Here is a 26110-nt window from a genome sequence, read left to right as displayed (position 1 = left end):
TCCCTCATTCCTCCATCTCCCACCTTGAATTGAGTTTTTCTTTTATGTGAGTGTGTATTAGATCATTTACTGGGTTCATATTAGAACTGAGTACATTGGATTCTTGCTTCTCAATTCTAACTATACTTTACTAATAAGAATGTGTTCCAACTCAATCCAGATTAATACAAAAGATGTAAAGTCTCTATCTTTCTTTTTTTTTTTTAAATTGAGACAGAGTCTTACTTTCTTGCCTTCAGCAGAGTGCTGTGCTGTCATAACTCACAGCAACCTCAAAGTCTTGGGCTCAAGTGATCCTCTTTCCTCAGGCACCCTGGTACCTGGGACTACAGGCATCTGCCACAATGCCCTGCTATTTTTCTTTCTTTTTTTTTTTTTTCTTTTTTTAGAGATGGGGTCTTGCTCATGCTCAGGCTGGTCTTGAACTCCTGATTTCAAGCAATCCACCTGCCTCGGCCTCTGATTGTGGTAGGATTGCAAGAGTAAGCCACCACTCCTGGCCGTTGCTATCTTTCTTAATGGCTTAATAGTATATATATCTACTTATAGTATCTATATATACCTTGTTAATCCATTCCTGGGTTGGTGAGCATTTAGCTTGTTGCCACATTTTGGCAACTGTAAATTGAGCTGTGATAAACAGTCTAGTGAAAATGTCCTTAAGATAAAATGATTTTTGTTCTTCTGGGTAGATACCTAGTAATGGGATTGCATAATCAAATGGGAGGTCTATTTTGAGTTCTTTGAAGATTTTCCATACTTCCTTCCAAAAAGGTTATATTAGTTTGCAGTACCACCAACAGTGTAAAAGTGTTCCCTTTTTTCCACATCCATGCCACCATCTGCAGCTTTGGGACTGTGATGTGGGCTATTCTTACCGGGTTTAGATGATATCTCAGGGTGGTTTTGATTTGCATTTCTCTGATGATCAGGGATGATGAGTATTTTTTCGAATGTTTGTAAGCCATTCATCTGTCTTCATCAGAGGAAGTTCTGTTCATATCTCCTGCACAGTGGTAGATTGGATTATTTGCTCTTGTTTCGTGAAATAACTTGAGTTCTCTGTAGATTTTAGTTACCAAGACTTTGTCAGATTCATACCCTGCTAACATTTTTTCCCATTCTGAATGTTGTCTTTTGCTTTACTTATTGTGTCCTTAGCTGTGTAGAATGTTTTCAGCTTAATTAAGTTCCATTTGTTAATTTTTATTGCTGTTGCAATTGCCACTGAATTGTCATAAAATCTATCCCCAGTTTGACATCACCAAGAGTTTTTCCCACACTTTTCCTAAGATTTTTATCATTTAATGTCTTAGATTTAAATCTATTATCTATCTTGAGACAATTTTTTTAAGTGGTGAAAGGTGTGAATCCAGTTCAGTCTTTTACCTGTAGTTAGCCAGTTCTGCCAGCACCATTTGTTAAATAGGGATTCATTTCCCCACTGTATGCTTTCGTTTAGTTTAACAAAGACCAGATGGCAGGAAGAGACTGGTTTCATCTCTTGGTTTTCTATTCCTTTCTATGTGTTTATGTCTCTATTTTGTGCCAATACCATGATGTTTTGATTACAGTGGATTTTTTTTTTTTCTGGTTCAACACAAAACAAAGTACTGTTTTTTCCAGTTCTTCAAAGTATTATGTTGGTATTTTGATGGGGACTGCATTGAATCTGTAAATTGCTTTGGGTAGAACAGACATTTTACCAAGGTTGATTCTTCACAGCCAAAAGCATATGTTCTTCCATTTGTTAATGTCTTCTGCTATTTCTTTTTTCAGAGTTTTGTACTTCTCTCTGTGAAGATTCTTCATGTGCTTTGTTAGATATATTCCCAGGTATTTCATTTTTTTTTGACACTACTGTGAAGGGAATTGTGTCCTTGATTTTCTTGTCAACTTGGCTGTTATTGGTATATACGAAGGCTATTGATTTGTGGACTCTGATTTTACACCTTGAGACATTACCATATTTCCTGATCACTTCCAGGAGTTTTGTGGTTGAATCTCTGGGGTTTTCTAAGTATATCATTGGTAAAGAGCGAGAGTTTGACTTCCTCTGTCCCTATTTGGATGCCCTTTATAGCCTTCTCTTGCCTGACTGCATTGGCTAGTACTTCCAGTGTAATGTTGAATAACAGTGACAATAGATCTTCCCAATAGATGCAGTAAAAGCATTTGACAAAATTTAGCATCCTTTTCTAACAAGAACACTTAATGTAGGCATAAGGCGGCACATTTCTTAAGCTGATTGAAGCTGTTTATGACAACCCCACAGCTAAGATGATACTGAATGGAGTAAAACTCAAAGTTTTTCCACTTAAAAGCAGAACCAGACAAGGATGTCTACTTTCACCATTATTATTCAACATTGTGCTGAAGTTCTTTGTCTTAATGCATGCTTTTCCCCTTGGGCAGAACCTCTGCATCACTCAATTGGTGCTTGGAGTGGGGCTCATTTTCCTGAAGTGAAAACTGCTGTTCTCATGGGTAATGGATTGGGGTAGAAGTCACTAGTATTTACTAGTTTCCCTCTCTTTGAAACTTCCACCCTATGAGCATGATAATATTGAAAAAATAAGGGCCCTGTTAGTTCAGCCTCTGTTAGGAATAGTTTCCTTTCTAAAAGGGTTTAATGTGGGGGAGGCTCCGTGTTATAAGGGATCTTCAGTCCTTTTGGCTGTGCCTGCCTAAAACAGTTTCTGCTACTGTAGTTGATAAGAAATGCAGAAAACTGTCCCTGTTGACAAACTGTAGGCCCAGACTGGGAGCTGAGGGAACAGGGCACCCTATGTACCCCTATCATCTTTACCATACCTGCCAAGTATATTCAGGTAGAGCACTCAGGTAACACTTGTTGGGGGTGGGTGAGACTGGCACAGGTTGCTCCTCGAAGGTCACAGACTCTTGCTGACCTATCAAGATCTAATAGATTGTCTTAAGCGTTTCTCTACTTCCATTTCCTAAATGCCCTTGAGACAATTATCAGACTTTAAATAATTGCTTTCTTAAAAGCAATTTTTATCAGAGAGTATTGTTTTGCCAGAGAAAGAATCCACCTTGAGTTCCTTACTTTCCCATTCTGGAAATCCCATTTTTGAATATATTTTTTATATAACTTCTGAGTGGAAATGCAGTTCAGAAAAATGGGCTAGGTGTCAGGAGCCAGGGTTTTTATCCAAACTTGGTTTCTAGCAAGCTTAGTGACTGCTCTTTTAAATTCAGTTTTCTCACTTGTAGAATGAAGAAACTGTATTAAATGATGCCTAAACTCCTTCCAAAGTTAAAATTTTGCAATATTATGAGATAGAAATGGAAGAGAAAGTCATCAGTGAAATAACTCAATTATACCTGTGTAAGAATATGAAATATAAAAACAGTCCACTGACTTTTTCAACTAAAAAGAAATGTTCCAACCTGTTTTTAATTAGAACATGCATTTAGGCTGTGTGCAGTGGCTCATGCCTGTAATCCTAGCACTCTAGGAAGCTGATGTGGGTGAAACTCCCTTGAGCTTAGGAGTTCAAGACCAGCCTGAGCAAGACCTCATCTCTAGCAAAAATAGAAAAACTAGCCAGGTGTAGTGGTGGGCACCTGTAGTCCCAACTACATGGGAGGCTGAGGCAAGAGGATACTTGAGTCCAAGAGTTTAGGTTTCTGTGAGCTATGATGCCGCAGCCCTCTACCCAAGCCTAGAGATTCTGTCTCAAAAATAAATAAACAAATAAATAAATGGAACATGCACTTAATTTCCAACTAGTTTTTCTTTTTCATTTCCAACTCTTTATAGCTAACTAAAATGCTAGTAGTCAAGACATTTTTCCATCAAATGGTTTCATTAATACATTGACTACCACGCTAGGGAAAAAAAAACAAACTTCTTTCCCTTGGTGCTGTGATGTTTTATTAGGTCAAGATACATCAAGAGATGTGAGTTAAATTCAATTCACATGGCAGTTAATATGTTAATTATTAGAACTGAAATATTGGGGGCAATAGAAACTTGCCTTTTGCTGACTGATCATCAGAAGTACGACATCTTAATGCTAACAAAAAGCACTATAATTTGTTATCATTTTACCCACATTACGAGTTCTGCTAACAATTAGTTTCTTTCTGAAATCACTCCAAGTTTTCACTTTCTTCATATGGCTAAACGGCCATACTCTCAGAGTTATCTATTAATTATCTGTACATATTCTGTGTGTGAATGACAAAATATCAGTTTTTTCTGGGCATTTCAGAAAAGAGTTGCTTCAATGGGATGCCCATTTCTAATCACAAAGACATGTTTATTTAATAAGGATTATCTACACAGATCATTATAAACAAACTGTGGTAAAGAGCCTCCCCTGGCTAGGTTTTAACTAAAAAGTTTAAAAATAAGCTTATTTGACTTAATATTGTCATTTACTATATAATTTACATCCAAAGAAGGGAAAGAGGGGATTTTTCTATAATTTAAGAAAACTGCAATTGCAAACATACTTAAATGCTTTCAACTACTAAACCACAATAGAATAAATATCCTGTGATAAAGCTACTAGGTAAGAGAATTGTGAATATACATTTGCAAAAGTAGCTACCCACAGACACATTCAACAAGTAGGAAGAATAAGAATGAGATGGCAGTATGGATGAAGTGATCCAGAAACAGGGAGTCATAACTCTTTAAATATTTTGGCTTTAAATCAATATATATATATATATTTCAATATTCATCTTCACAAACAGAGCTTTGACAGTATCTAAAGACAATTTTTTTTTAAAGCTATATAAATTTGCAAATCCATGTAGAGGAAAAAATAAATGCATTATTTTGAGCGTGTTCATGTCGAAATGCTAAGGCTTCTAATTCTCACAAGTGACCCTCAGACTTGAGCTGTTAAAAAATTCCCAAATGAGCCCATCTGCTCACCAAGATATTTCTATGTTAAGAACTCTCAATAAAGCTTCTAGCCCAGTTTTTATAATCCCAAATTACCTTGGTTTCAATTTAATTTTTGTAAGTGGGATTCCCTTAGAAGTAAAATTTGTCAATCTTTAATATAAAGAGATGTAAGAAATAAAACTTTATCATCTTGCCTCATTTTCAGAGCCTATATTCCAAACAGTAGCTTATTATTTATAATACATTAAAAAATTATGTTGCAACACTGATTTGGAAATTTATACACTTTATCCTTTTGTGTATGTAATATTGTAATGTAAAATTAGTAAATTATAACTAAATGTTCTTTTTCTTGGCATTTCCTCTGAATGAATCATTCTTGGAGGCTTTTCTTTCTTCTTAATTTGTCTATTATTTCCCTGTATACAACCACTTTAATATGTGGATAAAGGAATGTCTTTAGGCCTCAGTGATGGCCCCTACAATAACTTTTTCAGGCAATTTAAGTTATGATTAGCTAAACATAATAGTTAATGACCACAATGGCTTAGGAGTCACCTGTAATCATGTGAAAAGAAAATTAAATCTAAGAGTGTGGGTAATTTAAAAACATTTTTTCTAATGTTCCTCAGATTACAAAATAACTTACTTTAAACATGCTAGTCACACTTGAAAATGAATAATTAACTGATGGCTACTTCAATCTTACCTGCTTGTTTATATACCTAAAGCTAAATCTTTTCATTGGCATTACTGGAAATACAGAAGGATTAAGAAGCAAAATTTCTATCTAGACTTTCAACTACATTTCCAGTAATATAGCTGATTTATTCAAGGGAAGTGTTGTTTTTCTTCCTCAGAAGAACAATTTCTTCAGAGTAAGAAATGTCAAAAAAACCAAACAAACCTATTTTGCAGTTGATTATGCATCTCAGTGTTAACTCTTATTTTAAAAGCAAGATTCTGCATTGCTTACTTTTTTTTTTGAGACAGAGCCTCAAGCTGTCCCCCTGGGTAGAGTGCCGTGGCATTACAGCTCACAGCAACCTCCAACTCCTGGGCTCAAGCGAGTCTCCTGCCTCAGCCTCCCAAGTAGCTGGGACCACAGGCACCCGCCACAACGCCCGGCTATTTTTTGGTTGCAGCCGTCATTGTTGTTTGGCGGGTCCGGGCTGGGGATTCGAACCCGCCACCTTAGGTGTACGTGGCTGGCACCTTAGCCGGTTGAGCTATAGGTGCCGAGCCGTGCATTGCTTACTCTTGTATCCATGAAATACTGGCTTAATGTTACTTATCAAATTGGCTTTGTATAACAAAAATGGCTGTCCAAGTTACATAAGTTTAGATCTCTATCAATGGCAACAATACAGAACAGAAGGAAATATTAATCCCTTCCATATCAAATTATCATTTAAAACACCTTAAAATCATAAACTAACAAAATATGTACTCTAAGACCTTTTCTGAAAAATAAAACCTCATTATATAGGGTTATATGGCCATTTATGAGATTCACAAGTTTCAGACTGAATTAATGTCAAATTAAAGCAATTCACACTGACAAAGAATTTTCTAAATGAACATATACCAACATTTTAGGTATTTCTAGCAGATAAAACATTTTCCCTGCTTTTTTCCTGTTTTCTTTTATAAGTTGATTATATTGTTTGAGGTCTTCCTTGTTATGTCAGACTTAAAGAAACTCATTAAATTACTAAAAAGAAAGGGAAGACCTTATAATAAATTCTAAAGTGTCAACACAGATTAGTCCTGATCATCTCAAGTGCAGAGATATAACACACTCTTAATTACCTAAAGGTCTTTATTTTTAAGTGGACATTAATTTATAGACATGTGTACATCATCACATTTACTTGTTTCCTTTTACAACTTCATACAGCAAAAGCAGCACATTTAAGATAGAGAAAAGGACATTAACTTCATAAGCTTTTTAAGAGAATCCTCCCAGTACAGCAACTCTCAAATTATACCAGGGTTTTTATAAGTCTTTGAAGAAAAATGTCACTAGACATGATAGCTCATGCCTATAATTCCAGCACTTTGTGAGGCTGAGGTGGGAGGATCACTTGAGGTTAGGAGTTTAAGACCAGCCTGGGCAACACTAACCTTATCTCTACAAAAAATCTGATAATACAAGAAGTTAGCTGGGTGGATTGGCACACACCTGTAGTCCCAGCTACATGGAATGCTGAGGCAGGATGATCATTTGAGCCCAGGAGTTTGAGGTTTTAGCTAGGGCAACAGAGTGAGACTCTGTCTCTAAAAATAAATTAAAAAAATGAATAAAAAAGTATAAATTTTGGTTCAAAACAAAAATAATGCCTCATTTTAGTGGACAAACAAAATTCCAATCACCAAATGATCATTGTGGTGCTGCTTAATGATGAATTTTCTATATACCAACACAGCAATTAAGGATTTTCCTCCAAAAAGTACAGTCACAAGTATTTCAGAAATTTTAAGTATAGCACATCCTCCATAGTTGACCATCTCTCCCTACACTGATCACCTCCTTAAGTTGACCTAATCTTCATAGACTGGACATGCATCACATGCATTTTAGTATAGTAGGCCTAGTTCCTTATGTTGACCATTTCCATATGTTGACCAGTTTGTTACAGTCCCTGGGGTGGTCAACTTAGAGAGGTGCATCTATCAAGTAAGACACTGAACTATGAATGCATATCTATTTCTGACAAGTTTTAACCTTAAATGTGTTTATAAATTCACTTTAACATCAATAAAGTATTTCAACTGGAGGGAAGAGGGAAAAGAAACAATGAACCTACAATGTCCTCTTTTCATTCTTTTTCTTTGATTTTAAGGAAAAATTTCCCTCTAAATTGTAAGGATAAAAGAGTTTTACAAACTATGTAACTTTGAAAAATATCTAATTTATCTGTTATCTGGTCTGGATGTCAAATGAACATTAAGACTCAAGAAGGGTAAGGTCAAATGCTAATAAAAATTATGCATTGAGCATAACAAGGGCTATAATGAGAAAATAATTGGGGGATAACTACATATACCATATTAAATAGCTTGTGAAGGATGTAAAACTCAAATTCCATCTTAAATAAATCTCATATAAAAGAAGAATTACAGAAAACGGGAATGTATGATTTTTTTTAATAAACAATTATACTTCAGTGCAAATAAGTGTAGTCCAAAATGAAGAAGAAAATGTCTCGTGTGACTTAGCAGGAACAGTTTCCACAGCCTTTCACACTGTTAACAATTTCTTCTTGTAGTTTCTTCCTTTCCTCTTCTTTGGACACATTTTCTTTCTTTGCAACCCATTTGGGGTTGCCATGGTTCTGCACACGGCTACTCTGTGTATGCCACATTTCTGAATAGATACTGCCAGGGTTAGCAAGCAAGTCATGGTGAGTACCATGTTCAGCTACCTTACCCTAAAAAGTAAACACAGAAAGGTCATTTAACTAGTATAATATCTGAAAATACATAATATTTTCTAACCAAGGATTTTGAAGGATTTGCATTAATTAAAGTATCTCTACCGATTCCTTATCCATAGTATAAGTGGGAAAAATTTAGCCAGTAATGTTTTCTTCACCTTTGAGCTACCTAGATCCAATGAACAAACAAAAAGCCATGGAATTTCTAATATCTTAAACACCATTTTAATTAAAGAAAATAGAATTTTAATATTTTATTTTTAATTTTGAAGAGCAGAAAGGGAAGTTAAAAGTATAAAAAAGTGATATTTTCTGTAATCAACAAATGTTCAAATCAAAAGCAGTGTTATTTATAGATGTATTTAAAGGATTTAGAAATAATATCCTGCTGGGCGTGGTGGCTCATGCCTGTAATCCCAGCACTTGGGAGGCCCAGGCGGTGGATCAACTGTGCTCACAGGTTTGAGATCAGCCTGAGCCTGAGCGAGATCCCCTCTCTAAAATATGCCAGGCATTGTGGGCAGTTGCCTTAGTCCCAGCTACTTGGGAGGCTGAGGCAAGAGGATCACTTGAACCCAAGAGTTTGAGTTTGCTGTGATCTAAGATGCCACAGTATTCTATCACGGGTGATGAAGTGAGATTCAGTCTCAAAAAAAAAAATAGAAATATTAACATGAAATCCTTATGCATACTTTGAAATAAAAAGATTTCATAAAATAAGATTCCATGAAAATGAAAAGTTTACTTCTTTCAGTAGCTATTTTTGTTAACAATGACTATAAACACTGCACAGATATAGTATATATTCCCAACTTTGATCTACAACTAATTTGTCTCTTGACAGTTACTGTTAAACACACTGGGAGAAAAAGGAATTTTGTTACTTTTACTGGTACTCCTGGTTATAGGACTTTTACAATATTCCCTTAACCCTTTGACTGCCTTTTGTTCAGAAACGAAACATGCCAATTGAGATGTGCAGCGGCTGCAATAACTGTTGTGATACATGGGGCGCAACTGGTTGTTCTTGTTTTTTTTACAAAGTAAAATAATCCACCAAAGTTGGTTTCAGTTTCAATATTTTAGATTTATAAAAATATGCAAACAAAAATAATATAAAAAGTGATAAAGCTTTGAAATAGCAATAAAAACTTAATAATCCTTTTTATAAGCTATAACTCAGAACATGGTAGGATATATAATCCAACATTACATTGTATGCACTGATAGCATGTTTTGCTTAGCTTTTTATGTTTTGTGGAAATAGCACAACTCTGATGGGTATTTTGTCATATTCCTATTGGATTGCTATACTTTGATGGAAAATATCCTTCTATGAGACAGAATGAATTGTTATCAGAAACAGGTCTTTCTCCAGAGTTGTACAGTATGATTAACCAAATGTTCTGAGAATAGCTGGAAGACTTCTAAAATTGATGATTTGTTATGAATATTAGTTTTTATTCCTGATATATTGGCATCAAAATCATGTCTTCTGAACTTGATGAATTTTTGAATTTATTGTATTCCATATTTATATATCTTCCCACAATAATGCACTATTTTTATAAATTATTTAAGGCAAAATTGTGAAAAATATTGAGAATGAAGCATATGATCCTTACAGACTCAAGTCAGGTACTGTAACAGTAACATATGTCATCAAGTTTTTTTTTGTAAAATGAATGCCTACGGGGTTGTTGGCACTAGAGGAACATGTAGTTTGAATAGTCAGAAGGTTAAAATAACTAAAATTTGTCTATGCCCATGTCTGAGTATTTACGTGTAAGGTTATACTGCTTCTGGCATTACCTACTGACTTCTTTGAGATTCAGCACTCTTCTGTAGTATCCTACATTCCCACTGATCCATTCTCCACTTTCCAAATAACATCAGTTATACCACAAATTTTGGTTCAGTGTTTACCTTATTATGACTAGGTAAGTATTCCCTGTTGAACCAAATAGGTACCAGGATTTTACATGCATTTTCCAATATAGCTCTTTTTATTCTTCCTGACCTTGGTAACTGTCTTGTCTCCAAAAGTTTGAGCATTATAAAACCCTCTGAATACTACTTTTTCTCATAAACAATTATATTATTAGATAATCAATTGGTTTGTTTATTCTCACTTCCTATAGATATTTCTCTCAAAGTTTTCAGGTTCTTTTCTATATCATCAATTCTGAAATTTCTGATAACGTGTGTTGGTATAGCTTTTTTCTTTTCCTTTCTATTCTTTGTGGTGGGTATTTGGTTTTAAATCTGAAAACTCTTACTGTTAATTTCTTACTATTCCTTTGATAATTTCCTCTTCTCTTACCTGTCCTCTCTAGAATTACCATTAGTCAGACATTAAAACTCTTAGACTAATTCTCTCAATTTATCAATATTCTCTCTAGTTTGGAAAGTTCTTTGACTTTATTTCAGCAAAGAAATCTCTCATTTCCAAATTCCTTTCTTCTCTGGTTGGTCCTTTATTTATTTACTTACCAAGCCCATTTTTAAATTTTGAAATGTTTATTAGAGTGATTCAGTGAAAATCTATATATGTTTCTCTTAGTTTGGCAACTGTTAATTTTTTCCACATTTCCTTTCTCTTACTTTATCCTCTGTCTATATATACATTATTTTTTGTTAACCTGTTTGAAAATGAGCTGCTGACATCATTACCATTCATCCCTAAATACTTCATTTTCATATATGAGGAATACTATAAAAGTTTTTAGATACACAAAAATTAAACAACGCAAAATCATTTCTTCTCATTGCATTTTCTAAAAATAATTGCCGTGACATTCTATGCACTTTTGCATTACTGTAAACCATTTTTTTCTTTTCTTTTTTTTATTCAGTTATTTGTACAAAGATAATAAATACGTTTATGCCATTATGGGATTCAATGTGTTGATAATTTGTACAAATTGGAGTGCTTACATCCTACTAAACAACATAGCCTTCACCACTTTTACCCAATTACAGGATTAAGACATTTGTGTTCTATACCTGATAGATCCAACTTGTACTTGCAATATGCTCCACTGGTGTGGTCCCCCTACCAACCCTCTCTCTTGACCCACCCCACCTTCCCCTCTCCCTCCCCTTTCCTCCTTCATCTTAGGCTATAGTTGTGTTTCATTTTTTACATGCATGAGTGAATGATGGTAAATTGGTTTCACAGTAGTAATACTCTTTCCACTCATTGTCTTCAAATGTTGTAAGCTTACTTTCATAGGCTTGAACAGCTTCTTCAGGGCTGGAGAACCCTTTTGCACATGTGAAGCGGGAATAATAATATGGGGCCAGGTCAGTACTATAGGGTTGATGGGTCAGAGGTTTAACCTCTGTGGGCTCTAGGAACTGAATGGTGATACTGGCTGTGTGGGAAGATGTATTATTGTGGTGCAAAATGGTCCCCTGCAGTTCTGCCCTTGGCTACCATTATTGAAGCTTCTCCCCAAATTTTGGTAGGCATACTGTTGTGTAAAACTGAACAGTAACAGTCCTTTGTTCCTCCAGAGGAATAGCTGCAACATAAGTGCTTTGGGAGAAGAAAGTTGTCACTATTTTCTTTCCAACACCTTGGGGTTGCTTCACTTTCATTGGAAGATTTTTAGTGAGAAGAATCCACACTGTGGACTGATGCTTATTCTCTGGATCAAACTGACAAATCCAGGATTCATCACTAGTAATGATGTCAGAAAAGTGTATACACTTGCCTCTGTCCAATCTGATCATTTCTTCACACCATTCAACACAGTTGCATTTTTACTCATCTGTCCGTGTGAGGCACCCATCAAGATGAAACTTTCCTGACTCAAAGATAATTGTGCAGGATTCTGGATACTACAGGTGATCCAATTTGTACTACCACTTCAATGTCTTTAAATGTCACTCAATTATTTTATCAAACCACTTTTTCCATAGTAGTGCTTTTTTCAGTCACTACAGTTACCAGACACCTACTCCTCATCTTTCAGTGAAGTCAGACCTCTTCTAAATTCTTAATACCGTGGAAAAACTGATGTGCAGGAAGGAGTAAGGTCCCCAAAAGCCTGTTGCAAAAGCTTTGCAACTCATTTAACCCACTTTTAAAATCATAGAAAATCATCACACAAAAATGTTCTCTTCCCAGCTCCCTAGCTGATGCTCACTGGGTACTATGCAGATGGGAACAAATGCAGCCTCCCAGCAATGCCAATAATCCCAGCAAGTTAAAACTTGCATGGGTGAATTAGAAAGATGCCACTGTTTACTGTATTTCTTAGAAGTGAAATAATGGACCATAACATAGTCTGTCTTAAAACTTTCGTAGTCACCTTCATATCTGCTAAAAACAAGGACATCTCCTATATAACTGGAATATAATTATATCATATCTAAGAAATTTAACAATGATATGATACCTTAACATATAGTCCATATTCAAACTTCATCAATTGTCCCAATAAAGTCTTTTACAATTTTTTTCCATCTAGGATCCAATCAAGGTCAACACATTAAATCTGTCCTTCTCTGTAAGTGTGTATACCACAGGAGACTGCTAAAACACATGAGGTGACAGACTGCTAGTTGAAACTAAGGTCACATTAGTTTCACTAGAAAATGAAAATTTGTGATCTTAACAACCAAGCAACTACAGGACCACCAAATTATAAACATAAAGAAATTTTAATTTATATACAAGTACTATGATTATTAATAAATGAGTTCCAATTATAATTCAAAACCAAAATGGCAATGACATAATTATATAAATATTCTGGACATCATGCCATGAGATAGGTAAACATGTGCCTGCTAAAGTAGTTTGTCATTTTATATTTGTTTTCAGATTCTAACTACATGACTGCATAGAACTCAAAAGCTTAGTAAAAAGGAAAAAGCAGTTTTTACTTCTGATTATTGAATATCAATGATATAATAAAGTATATTTACAAAGCTTCCCACTTAAGACATTCTGATATAATCATGCTGGAAAAATCAGTTTATTTTTTAATAAATATAAATATTTATGAACAAACCAACAGAAAGGCCTAGGGTTACAAGTACACATGTAACTTAAGGAAATAGTATATATACACCACAACACTGAGTACCCTACAAGAAATTTTAGCAAGATAAAGAATTCCCTCTCAATAACTTAAATATATAGATCAGGGGTCTTCAAACTTTTTAAACACGGGGCCAGTTCCCTGTCCCTCAGACCGCTGGAGGGCCGGACTGCGGGCCCCAGGACGAGTCGGCTGCTAAGCAGGACAGGCAGTGGTGGCAAAAACACCTGGTGGGGCGGATAAATGTCCTAGGTGGGGCGCATGTGGCCTGCGGGCTGTAGTTTGAGGACGCCTGATATAGACAGTACATGAACCTACTGCATTTCTCTGTACTGAGTACACAGGCTTTCAAAATGATAAAGAATTGAAGATATACTTATTGGAAGGAAAAAATAATCAGAGAACAGACTAAATACAAGGTAGAAAACTAAACAATGTTAGAAATAATCAAGTACTGAAGGTGGGGAAAAGAGGTCCTTAGAGGAAAAAAGGAAAATTATTACAATTTAAATTATAGTAGTGGTAACTCTGGTTTGTACAGAACATTTAGATAGTACACTCACATAGTAGTTCCCTTAGAAGCGATATAAAGCAGGCTGTCTTTTTTCTTACTTTTTCCATGAGGAAAAAAAAACATAAAATAAAAATGGCCTTGTTTGAAAATGAATGCTTTATTTTATGATAATTTTCTTTTAGATATTAGGGGTGTGTGCAGGTCTTAGAAAAATGAAAATATAGCAAAAACATTGAGCAAATAATCCTATTCAGAGTAAAAATGAATGCAGAACCATTATTTTATATGTATACCCTTTAAAACATGCTTCTATCATGAAGATTTAATGGCTTTCTTGATCAAACTTTTGCTTGTAGTACTTGAACATAAAGTGAAGTCATACAGTTTATTCCTTCTGAGAAGTAATATGCATTATTTCCAGTTACAAGGGGCTAAAACCAGAGTGTTTATCAGGATTCAATCTTATCTGAAGAACACAAATTCTGTATATTTTTTAGAAATAATATTTAATTTTCTTGTGTAAATTTCCAATGATACTAAACTTTAAAGTTAAATTTCTTACCTGGTCCAAGACAATGATTTCATCTGCATCGATTACTGTTGACAATCTGTGCGCAATGAAAATAGAAGTTCTGTGTTTGACCATATCTCTCATGGCACGAAGAATAGTCTACAAGTTTGACAACAAGAAAAGTAGGAGAGAAAAAAAGAAGTACTTACTAGGTAAATGTAAATTAATCATATATTTCCTAAAGGAACATATAAAATGTCAACCTTTTATTATGTAAACTTGGTACCTGTATGACATATTTGATCTAATATAATTATTACTAAAAAGAAGTGGAGAAAATAAAGAAAAAGAGAAGGCAAGTATGACCACACAATGATGGGAAAAATTCTTTAAGATAGGTAACATTATGCTAAATTACAAAGTCTAGGAGAAGGTAGATATTTTCTATACTTAAAAACAAGTAAGTAACAACCTTAATGATACCAAGAGCATAGCCAGATATGATGTTTATCAATGAGAACAAAACTAAAATGAGGAGAGCCTCAAGTGACAGGACTTAGAAAAATTTAAAATAATCCAAAGAATATTAAAGAAGGGGCAGATTTGGAGGGTAGAGGCACTTTTGCTTTCCCTTAAACTCAGAGGATAAAAAAACTTGGCTGTTTTTCACTTGAGGAAATTTCTTTTTCAAAAGCATTCTAACTTTTAATGCATCCTGAAAAATACATTTTGTTTATTACCGTAAAGTATAAGAAAGGTGTATATATATTTAGCTATATTTGGAAACCGAGTGTTAAGTACAGCTAGCTAGATATAGTGTGGAGGATGGGGAAACAACTAATGGCCTCCTACAGATATTACTAAACATTTTATTTATTAAAGGTATAAAATTATCAAAAGAAGACAGTTATCTAAGTAAAGAAGACCTTATATTTTACTAGGCAGACTAAGAATCAAGTACAAGATTAATTCTAAGAAAAACTGTGATGTTTATGGGGATTCCCCTTTCTCCCCACCTTAAGGAAACTCTGACATCCTACTGAGGACTCTAGACCTTTTTTAAATTCAGTCATTTGTACATAGATCATAAATACATTTATGTCATTATGGGATTCAATGTGTATATTATTTGTACAAATTGGAGTGCTTACATCCTACTAAACAACATAGCCTTCATCACTTTTACCCTATTATAGATAGATCCAACTTGTACTTGCAATATGCTCCACAGGTGTATGGTCCCCCTACAAACCCTCCTTCTACTGACCCACCCCCCCCTTCCCCCTCACTCCCATTCCCTCCTTCATCCTAGGCTATAGTGGTGTTTCATTTTTCAGACTTTTTAAAGAGGCCCATTAAAATAGATGAAATCTTCTGGTAATTCCTTCCCTTAGGGGATCCTCTGTTAGCTCTTAATGGGTTATACTCTGACATAATAAAGCTATGTGACTCCAATAATAACTGTTAGTAGGACTTTTAATTTGTGGATTTGAGGTAGTATGACATATTTTAGGTATAAAGTTCTTATAAAATTGTTCCTCTAAATAGGGCTGGTCCTGCTTAATGTTTGCCTTAAATATAACAAATGCTCACTTCAAAATTAAATTGCTTTAAATATGTGGCAGATCAAATAATGTGTCTTGAAACATAACTCCATATGCAAATATTATGTCACACAGTCAGTCTACAAAGCCAAATTTGGCCTATCCTTCAATACTAGGTTTATATCCTACAATGTATTAAATTAAAATGCAGTAGGTAAATGGAAGCAACTGACAACATCAGCCTATCTTCAGTTCTAGGTTAAGGGAATTTGTTCATAAAATTATCACTGCTGTTGAGACTTTTGTATGTAATATAGAGATGTGTTGGGATAGTGTCATGAAGTCAGTGGCACAATATCTTGGTTCTCATAACACTTCCTGTGGAATGAATACAAACTAATACCAGTGCTTCAGGTTGTGTGTATCTAGTTTATAACCCCATGAGGTGTTCCATGATAAGTGATAGGCTGTCTGGTGTGTACTGCGTCACAAGTGTCACAATCACTTATATAACTTGCTTTAATTAGTGTTAAATATTAATAAAGAGAGAATTTGTTTTTAGAAAAACCCATCCTTTGCCAGTTTATTAGGCAAATCCTATGCAAGATGCAAGACTAATACAGTAACAGCATAAGGAGGATGGTGCAGTGGCTCATACCTCTAATCCTAGCACTCTGTAATGCTGAGGTAGGTGGACTGCTTGAGCCCAGCCGGAGCAAGACAAGCCAACCACCCTCCACCGCCCTCGCTGTCTCTACTGAAAATAGAAAAAGAACTAGCTGGCATGGTGTTACATGCCTGTAGTCCCAGCTACTTGGGAGGCGGAGGCAAGAGGACGTTCTGAGCCCAAGAGTTTGAGGTTGCTGTTAGCTATGATGATGCCACAGCACTCTACCCGAGGGGATAGAGTAAGACTCTGTCTCAAAACAAACAAACAAACAAACAAACAAAGGAAACACATTTGCAAATGCACTCAACGCTATGATATCTAGTTCAATGGAACGTGGGATTCTTAATCATTACTTGCTATATTGGGAAAAAGCAAAATGGGCACTTTAATGCCATTCAATAGGAGGTGCTACAGAGAAAAATGCCATTTTACTAAAACTTTCAAGGAGAAAGTTAAACATTAAAAAGCTTTACATTTTCATCTTCATTTACCTCTTCAGTAATTGAATCTAATGATGAAGTGGCTTCATCATAGAGTATGACTGGGGGGTCCTTTAAAATGGCTCTTGCAATTGCGACTCTTTGTTTTTCTCCTCCTGGTTAAAAAAAAAAAAATTAGTTCAAATAACCATAGTGTAGATATATTTTATGTTTCTAGATTTTCCATTCATTATAATGACAAACTAAAACCTTTAACATTTATCTATCATACTGATAAAAGTTCCTTTTATTGAGTTATAGAGTCTAAGTTCATGTATGATACCCTTTGACAAATTAAACTCCCTGGAACCTAAATGAAATACTGAATCCTGACTTTGAGGCAGGTGAAAAAATGAAAATGCAGCAGGGAGGTAACAACTTTGACTCCACAATTATTCTTTTCACCAAAAGTAGGCTCTTTATATGTTACTTTAAATTACAGCTATTTTTCAATAAACAGCAATCTCAGAAAAATTCCGATGTAAATCATCGAAAATGTCAAAACCAAATTCACTATCTGAAACCCTGAAACCTTATGGACATGAAACTAGGAATATCTAAATTTATCTCTTAACATAAAAAGAAGTATTCATCTAGTATTCTCAAGGCATTTTTTTTTTTTTACAAAAAGCTATTATTTTCACAGCATTCTTCAAAGTTAAGGGTATATACTAGATACCTCTTACTTCCCCTTAGTTATTATTGTAGGTCTCTAGCACAAGAGGTTTTTTTAAGAGATGAGGTTTCTTTCTGTCACCCAGGCTACAGTGCAGTGACATGATCATAGCTCACTGAAACCTCAAATTCCTGGGCGCAAGTGATCCTCCTGCCTCAGCCTCATAAGTAGCTGGAACCGCTATGCCTGGCTCAGATTTTTCAAACTGAAAGGAAACAGAGGCCTAAGAATGTTAAGTGACTCTTAGAGTAAGTTCCAGTAAAATATGAACTAGATCTATCTCAGTCTAATGCTCTTCTTATCACAGTGTGGAAGCCCACATTTATTCTAAAACACAGCTATGATTTAATTAAAAAAAACCAAAACTTCCTCTTTAAAAAAAAAAGAAGCATTTAGAAAATAGTTCTTAAATAGTGAAAATATTTAGTAAAATATAAAGAAACCTTTCTTTAATCACTGGGACTCTTGTAGGTCTAAGGTCATTAATCTGACATAGAAGTACAGTTGGTAGTATAGAAGATGGTGCTTTACTGAGTATGTCCCTTTTGGCTTCTTCTCTTGTCTGTTATACATTTGTTTGCCAATGTTTGGAAAATTTTGCACTTTTTCAGCTTTAGTAACCTCTTTAGGAAACAGGCTCTACCTGTTAATTCTCTAGTATTATTTCATTATTATTTTATTACTTATTTTTACTTGTTCTAAATTATTATCTTCAACTTGTAAAGGGGGCTTCTTATGTCTAATATTAGTAAGTTTATATTCATGCTAGCCATATCCTTTCCCATCTCATAAGATCAATATTATTTTATCAAAGTAGGTATTATAAGAACTATCTTCCTGCTCACTTATCAACACAGTAGCAGAAAGCTTCTCAAAGACATAAACACTAAGTGGAAGGATTAGTTTTGATATGCCTCTCTAATTTCAAGTGGAAACCAACTCAGTTTTAATTCTATTCAGTAGTATTTTGAAACTTGGAGAAGAAATGTCTGTTTATTCTCTAACAGAATTCTATCATGAATATTCTCTATTATGTTAGAGAATAAACATTTATTCTAAAGATAAATGTACTTTTTGTTTAAATTAACATGTCTCTAATTACTAATGAGGTTTGGATATGTTTTTCCTATATTTCTAAGAAGCTCTGACATTTGACTCAAAACACAAAAAATAAAAAATGTGTGATATATAAATTTATGTACATATATGTATATAAAACAAAGTTCACTGTAAGCATAAATGCCAACTAATAAACTGCTCATTTTAAGAGGTTTAGTTGTTAGGCAAATGAGTTATTAGATAACAATATAATTTATTTATCCATTCCTATCACGAAAGGCATGCAGAGAGAAAAAAAGATTAGAAAATGAGACATGGCATAGTTGGCTGAAGCAAAGTCATACATTGAGAGGTCTAGTCCATATTACAATGGTAAACTAGAAATCACCAGAATTAGTCTAATGGACATATAATTTGGGGGTGGGCTAATTAACTGGAAACTACTACTAAGAGCAGTAGTATAGTGTAAAAGTGGACTAAAATGACACAGGCATATTATACTACCAAGTAAATGACTAAATCATTATCACAAATCAACTAAATTTAAAAATAGTGTTTGCTTAAGGTTTTCTAAACCTAGATCAAAACTCTCTAATAGGCTGCAAATTCCTTAACAGCAGGCCTATTTACATTTCATTTTTTTTACATTTCATCTTAATTATCAAAATGTTTAGCACAGTTGCTTGCACACAGTATGGCTCTTATGAATGTAAATAAATGAGGCCAGTTTGTAATGAAGAGAAATGGGGATTCGTTAAAATTCATGCTGAGTATTACTCTATTTTTGCCTTGCCCCTATTCCTAATCTATGTAATTCCTCTATATAATTCCTTCCCCAACTAAAGTAGCTACATTATACTTTAGAAAGCCAAATAGTTTGGGGCAAAAAAAAATATTTTTATAGATCCTTCAAAACCTTGAAAGACATTTTAGGGTAATTCATTCTTAAATCTAGCAATTTCATAATTAAACACTGAGATAGAAATGTGTAAGTCTCCTAATTTCCTTGTCCACTGAATCAAAAAGGACATGCAACTGGAATTGGCTATAAGGAAAGTACAGCATGTAATAAGATCAAGTGTCAAGAGGTTTAAAGTATTGAAAACATCTCCTAATGATTTAGGAGTCTATGATGCAAAATATACTATTCACTATCAAATTACTTCTCCCTACACTTCCTACTTTCCCAGGTGAAGAAAAATCTTGGCTTCCTTTAATATGAAGATAATGGATAATAAATTAATACTCATCAGACCACATATTGGTAAATTAGTATTAAACCTCTACAGTGTTTGCAGCTGCAGGTGAAAAAAAGGGACCTGTATGACTTGAGAACTAGTATAGTTCTTCTAGTAGAGAACTAGTAGTTACTTCTAGTATATTAAGCTTTGTATGGGAAGGGGTAAGAGATTGGAACCCCATCAAATGACTAGATGAAAAGTAGGTTTGAACTCTGTTATTGCATGTTCTTAAAAGTGGCTTTGAAAGGTGTACACAAGTAGGGAGCAGGTCTAAAATCTTTGATCACCTGAAAGCTTGAGTCCTCGTTCCCCGACTTGAGTGTCATATCCATGTGGCATTCGAAGAATTGCATCATGAAGTCCAGCTAATTTTGCCACTGCATACACTTCCTCAGGCGAAGCACTGATGTTTCCATATAAGAGATTGTAGTAAATAGTATTATGGAAGAGGACAGCATCCTGAAACAAATTTATATATATATATATATATATATACACACACACACACACACACACACACACATTCATTCATTATAAATAACTCAAATAGTAAAGACATAAAGAGTAAAACATGACAGCCTCTCTCATCACCCCGTATCCCTTCAATTCCATTTCCCTGTCCGGAACTAATCACTATAAACAATCTGTTATGTAACATTCTAGACTTTTTCCTATTCATGTATCTAAACATATGATTTTTCCCCCAATACCAGTGGGGGCCATTCTATACATAACATTTTGCAAATTACGGGCAGCACCTGTGGCTCAGTGACTAGGGCTCCGGTCCTTTATACCAAGGGTGGTGGGTTCGAACCCGAACCCGGACAAACTGCAACAAAAAAATAGCCAGGCATTGTGGCAGGTGCCTGTAGTCCCAGCTGCTCGGGAGGCTGAGGCAAGAGAATCCCCTAAGCACAAGAGCTGGAGGTTGCTGTGAGCTGTGATGCCACAGCTCTCTATCAAGGGAGACAAAGTGAGACTCCGTCTCTTTAAAAAAAAAATTTGCAAATTGTTTTTTTTACTTAACATATCCTAGAGATCGCCCAAGTCAGTAACAGAAACCCATCTCATTTTTATTTAATACTTCTCTATTCCATACAATAGGTATATCATTATTTGTCCACTCCCCTATTGACAGATATTAATGTGACTTCCAAATTGTTGCTACTATAATGTGGGGGATAAATCGTTGTATATATGATATTGTACAGCCATGTATTTCTGTAAGGATACCTAGAAGTGAACTGATGGATTCAAAGGTAAGTATAAATTTATCCTTGGATAGTATTTGCCCAACTACCTTCTAAAAATCCTCTATCAGCAACCAATAATGTATGAGTATAATGTAACCATGAGTGTATAAGGGTACTAGTTCCTCATATTTTCAGAAATTCTGGATATTAATAGTTTTAACCTATTGCTACCTTTAGGAAAGAAATATACTTTTTGTTTAAATTAACATTTCCCTAATCACTAATGAGGTTTGGATATGTTTTTCCTATGTTTCTAAGCAGCTTTGACATTTGACTTAAAATGCAAAAAATAAAAAAAAAGCATGACACATAAATGTATGTATATGTATATAAAAGAAAGTTCACTGTAAGCATTCATTGGATAGTTCAACTTATTCTAACATGGCACACTAAAGCTAATTTACTTAAAGTCAACATTCCCATTTTTCTTTCAGTTTCCAAATAGTTAGAAGGTGGAATAAAATGACTCCATTAGTTCACATTAACTAGAATATCCAATTAATTAAAATCTTGTTTAACATCATAATCAGACCAGACTTTCAGATATTATTGCATCTAATATTTTATTTTAATTATTTAAATACCCATTATTAATATAAAAATTTCTCATATTGAGATAGTACGTAAATTCAGTAAGTTCATTCTATAAATACAAACTACTTATTTTAAAATACTTTATATTCAGATAAACATTAACAAACAAGTGCTAACTGGGAAATTTAAGAATATAAAAAACAAAGTAAAAGAAAAATTATACTGGACTTTTTTCATGATTTTTGCTAACTGGGTAGATTTCAATGGCTCTTGCCACAAAATATGGGTAACTATGTGAGATGACACATATGTTAATTTGCTTCACTATAGTAACCATTTTACTATCGTTATATCTAATGACATGTTGTAGATCTTAAATATATACAATATTTATAAATTAAAAAAATGAGATAATCTACAATCCCATCCTCTCATATATTTTCTCTTTTTTCTCACTTAAATGTATACATCTTGCATTACAAAATTGGGAGGTTATATTTTAAGGGTATTTTATTTTTTAATAAACTTTATACCTGTGTATTTTTCATAACAATATTCCTTAAAAATATTGTACTTATATATGGCTACATATTGGATCCTATGATGATAATTCAATCATCTAGTTATTGTTAGAAATTCATATCATTTCCAACTTTTGTTATTATAAATAATGTTGAATGAATATCTTCACATATAAAGACTTGTTCATATCTCTGTTAATTTCCTAATTAAAATTTCCTAGAGGCAGAATTATCAGAACTAAGGTCATGAATATTTTTCAGGCACCTGATGCTATGTACATATTGTCAAATTTGCTTGTCAGGAAAGCTATATATACTTTCACTAGCAAAACAACAGACTGTTTTAGACACACTTGCCAAAACTGAATATTAGAAATTTCAAACCGTTGCCAATCTGGTAAGTGAAAAATGGTATCCTATTGTTAATTTAATTTACATTGCAAAGATCTCCAATGAAGATGAACATCTTTTCTTTTGTTTACTGATCATGTATGTTTTTCTTTTGTAAATGTTTTATTTCTCAAAAGAATGAGGATAACTATTATACAGCCAAAGAGAATGGTAGGAATCCAGCTCCATGGATGAAGATACTGAGTCCTAAGTACTTGCAGCCTGGAATCCAGTTCACCTGATATACAGTTTAGGTCAGTGCTACTCAACATACAGTCCATGAACTATCTATATCAGAATCACCTAGAATGTATTTTGAAAAGTGTAGGTTTCTAGGTGTCACACACCCCTCAAAAATCAGAACTAGAGTGTGTAAAAAAGAACTGAAATTTCAGTAATCTCCCTAGGTGACTCTTGCCTACTAACATTTGGGATTCTCAGAGAAAGAGAGGACAGAGAAGAGTGCCATATGTTGGATCACTTGGGGAACTTTTATAAGACACATATATATGCCCAATCACTTTCTTATAGTCCTTCCCCTGTCTTCCCCCATATTTTGATTTATTCTGCCAAGGATTTGATTCTGGTTCCAAGATTCAAGTTCATAATAAATACTATTGGTAACTAATTCCAAAGTCTCTTCATAAGCTTTTAACATAAAAATGCCCATATTCTGTAAGGCTATCTATTACTTACCTTCTCAGATCTTACTTTGACTTTATTTTCCCTCCAAATAAAGTCACTAAGCAAATGATTATTAAATACTTACTACAGGTCAAGCATCATGCATGGTACTGAGGACAGAGTGGTGAACAAGACATATAAATTTGAAGTTGGGAGCCAAACAACTTTGTAATTATTATTATTATTATTGTTATTTGATAAAGAACCTCAAGCTGTCACCCTGGGTAGAGTGCCATGGCATCACAGGTCACAGCAACCTCCAACTCCTGGGCTTAAATGATTCTCTTGCCTCAGCCTCCCAAGTAGCTGGGACTACAGGTGCCTGCCACAATGCCTGGGTATTTTTTTTATTGTAGTTGTCATTGTTGCTTGGCAGGCCTGGGCTGGATTCAAACCTGGCAGCTCTGGTGTATGTGGCTGGCGCCTTAGCTGCTTGAGCTACAGGAGCCAAAACTACTTTGTAATTATTAATTACAAATTCACTATATCAAAAACTGTTCCAAGTTACAACAACAGTTATCACTTACTGAACAATTCCGTGGACATTGTACTTGGTGCTTTACAAGGTATTTCTAATCCATAATAGTAATCGTATCTTACAAGAAAAATAGTATCCTTATTTTACAGATGAGAAAACTGAGGGCCAAGGCCACAGAACTACTAAGGGTTAGAGCTGGAACGAGAATTCAAGTCTGTGTTCTTTCTGTTACACTACACATTCAAAACATGTGTATGTTTTTATCATACATATTTTCCATTCAAGTATTTTTTTATTTTCTATTTAAAAAAAATTCCTTTTGGCAACAGAATTTCCCTGTAAGATCTGATACCACCTACTTCATGAGCATATGTTGACTCTATTCTATGGATTCAAATTATTCTAATTACAGATCTACCAATCCAATACCAAAATATTAGTTTTTTTCCACTTTTATTTTTTTCCCTTTAGAGCCTTATTTATTTTTAATTTTTTTTCATTTATTGTCTTTCTTTGTATTTTTTTATTAAATCACAGTTGTGTACATTAATGCAATCATGGGGTACAATGTGCTGGTTTTATATACAATTTGAAATATTTTCATCAAACCTGGTTAACATAGCCTTCACGGCATTTTCTTAGTTACTGTGTTAAGACATTTATATTCTACACTTAGAAAATTTCACATGTACCCTTGTAAGATGCACCATAGGTGTGGTCCCACCGATTACCCTCCCTACACCCATCCTCCCATCTCCTCTCCCTTCCCTCTCCCCTTTCTCCTTCTTCTTGGGCTATAATTGGGTTATAGCTTCTATATGAAAGCTATAAATTGGTTTCATAGTAGGGTTGAGCACAGTGGATACTTTTTCTTCCATTCTTTGCTAAGAAGAATATGTTCCAGCTCCATTCATATAAATATGAAAGAGGTAAAGTCTCCATCTTTCTTTGAGGCTGCATAGTATTCCATGGTATACATATACCACAATTTATTATTCCATTCATGGGTTGATGGGCACATGGGCTTCTTCCATGACTTAGCAATTAAGAATTGGGCTGCAGTAAACATTCTGGTACAAATATCTTTGTTATAATGTGATTTTTGGTCTTCTGGATATATACCTAGTAGAGAAATTGTAGAATCGAATGGCAGGTCTATCTTTAGATCCCTAAGTGAAAGAAATAGCTGAGGATGTTAACAAATGGAAAAACATACCATGCTTATGGCTGGGAAGAATCAACATTGTTAAAATGCCCATACTATGCAAAGCAATATACAATTTTCATGCAATCCCTATTAAAGCTCCACTGTCATACTTTAAAGATCTCGAAAAAACAATACTTGGTTTTACATGGAATCAGAAAAAAACTCAAATAGCAAAGACATTACTCAGAAATAAAAACAAAGCAGGAGGAATCAAACTACCATATCTCAGACTATACTATAAATCAATAGTGATCAAAACAGCATGGTACTGGCACAAAAACAGAGAGGCAGGTGTATGGAACAGAATAGAGAACCAAGAGATGAACCCAGCTACTTACCGTTATTTGATCTTTGACAAGTCAATTAAAAACATTCAGTGGGGAAAAGATTTCCTATTTAACAAATGGTGCTGGGTGAACTGGCTGGAGACCTGTAGAAGACTGAAACTGGACCCATACCTCTCACCATTAACTAAGATAGACTCTCACTGGATTAAAGATTTGAACTTAACACATGAAACTATAAAAATACTAGAAGAAAGTGTAGGGAAAACTCTTGAAGAAATTGGCCTGGGAGAATATTTTATGAGGAGGACCCCCTGAGCAATTTAAGTAACACCAAAAATATATTACTGGGATCTGAACAAACTAAAAAGCTTCTGCACAGCCAAAAACACAGTAAGTAAAGCAAGCAGACAGCCCTCAGAATGGGAGAAGATATTTGCTGGTTATGTCTCTGACAAAGGCTTAATAACCAGAATCCACAGAGAACTCAAGTGTATTAGCAAGAAAAGAACAAGTGATCTCATCTCAGGGTGAGAAAGGGACTTGCATAGAAACTTCTCTGAAGAAGACAGGCGCATGGCCTACAGACATATGAAAAAATGCACATCATCCTTAATCATCAGAGAAATGCAAATCAAAACTACTTTGAGGTATCATCTAACTCCAGTAAGATTAGCCCACAT

General features: G+C 34.5%; 1 protein-coding gene across 3 annotated transcripts in view; it reads right to left on the bottom strand.

Moving 5' to 3' along the window:
• Positions 1 to 8019: 8019 nt before the first annotated feature.
• The window catches only part of ABCB7 (ATP binding cassette subfamily B member 7), a 124196-nt gene continuing 106105 nt past the window's right edge, over positions 8020 to 26110 (bottom strand). For all 3 annotated transcript variants that reach the window (XM_003802223.2, XM_023508291.1, XM_023508290.1), the window contains exons 13-16: positions 20364 to 20535; positions 17113 to 17216; positions 14459 to 14566; positions 8020 to 8322 (exon numbers count right to left, since the gene is read on the bottom strand). In XM_003802223.2, the coding sequence (XP_003802271.1) occupies positions 8107 to 8322; positions 14459 to 14566; positions 17113 to 17216; positions 20364 to 20535 (600 nt within the window). In that variant the 3' untranslated portion in view covers positions 8020 to 8106. The remainder of the gene's footprint in view (positions 8323 to 14458; positions 14567 to 17112; positions 17217 to 20363; positions 20536 to 26110) is intronic.

The sequence above is a fragment of the Otolemur garnettii genome, unplaced genomic scaffold (assembly GCF_000181295.1).
Source record: "Otolemur garnettii isolate 467f Iridium unplaced genomic scaffold, OtoGar3 scaffold00239, whole genome shotgun sequence".
Taxonomy (NCBI): Eukaryota; Metazoa; Chordata; class Mammalia; order Primates; family Galagidae; genus Otolemur; species Otolemur garnettii.
This window is presented reverse-complemented; position numbering and strand designations above follow the sequence as displayed.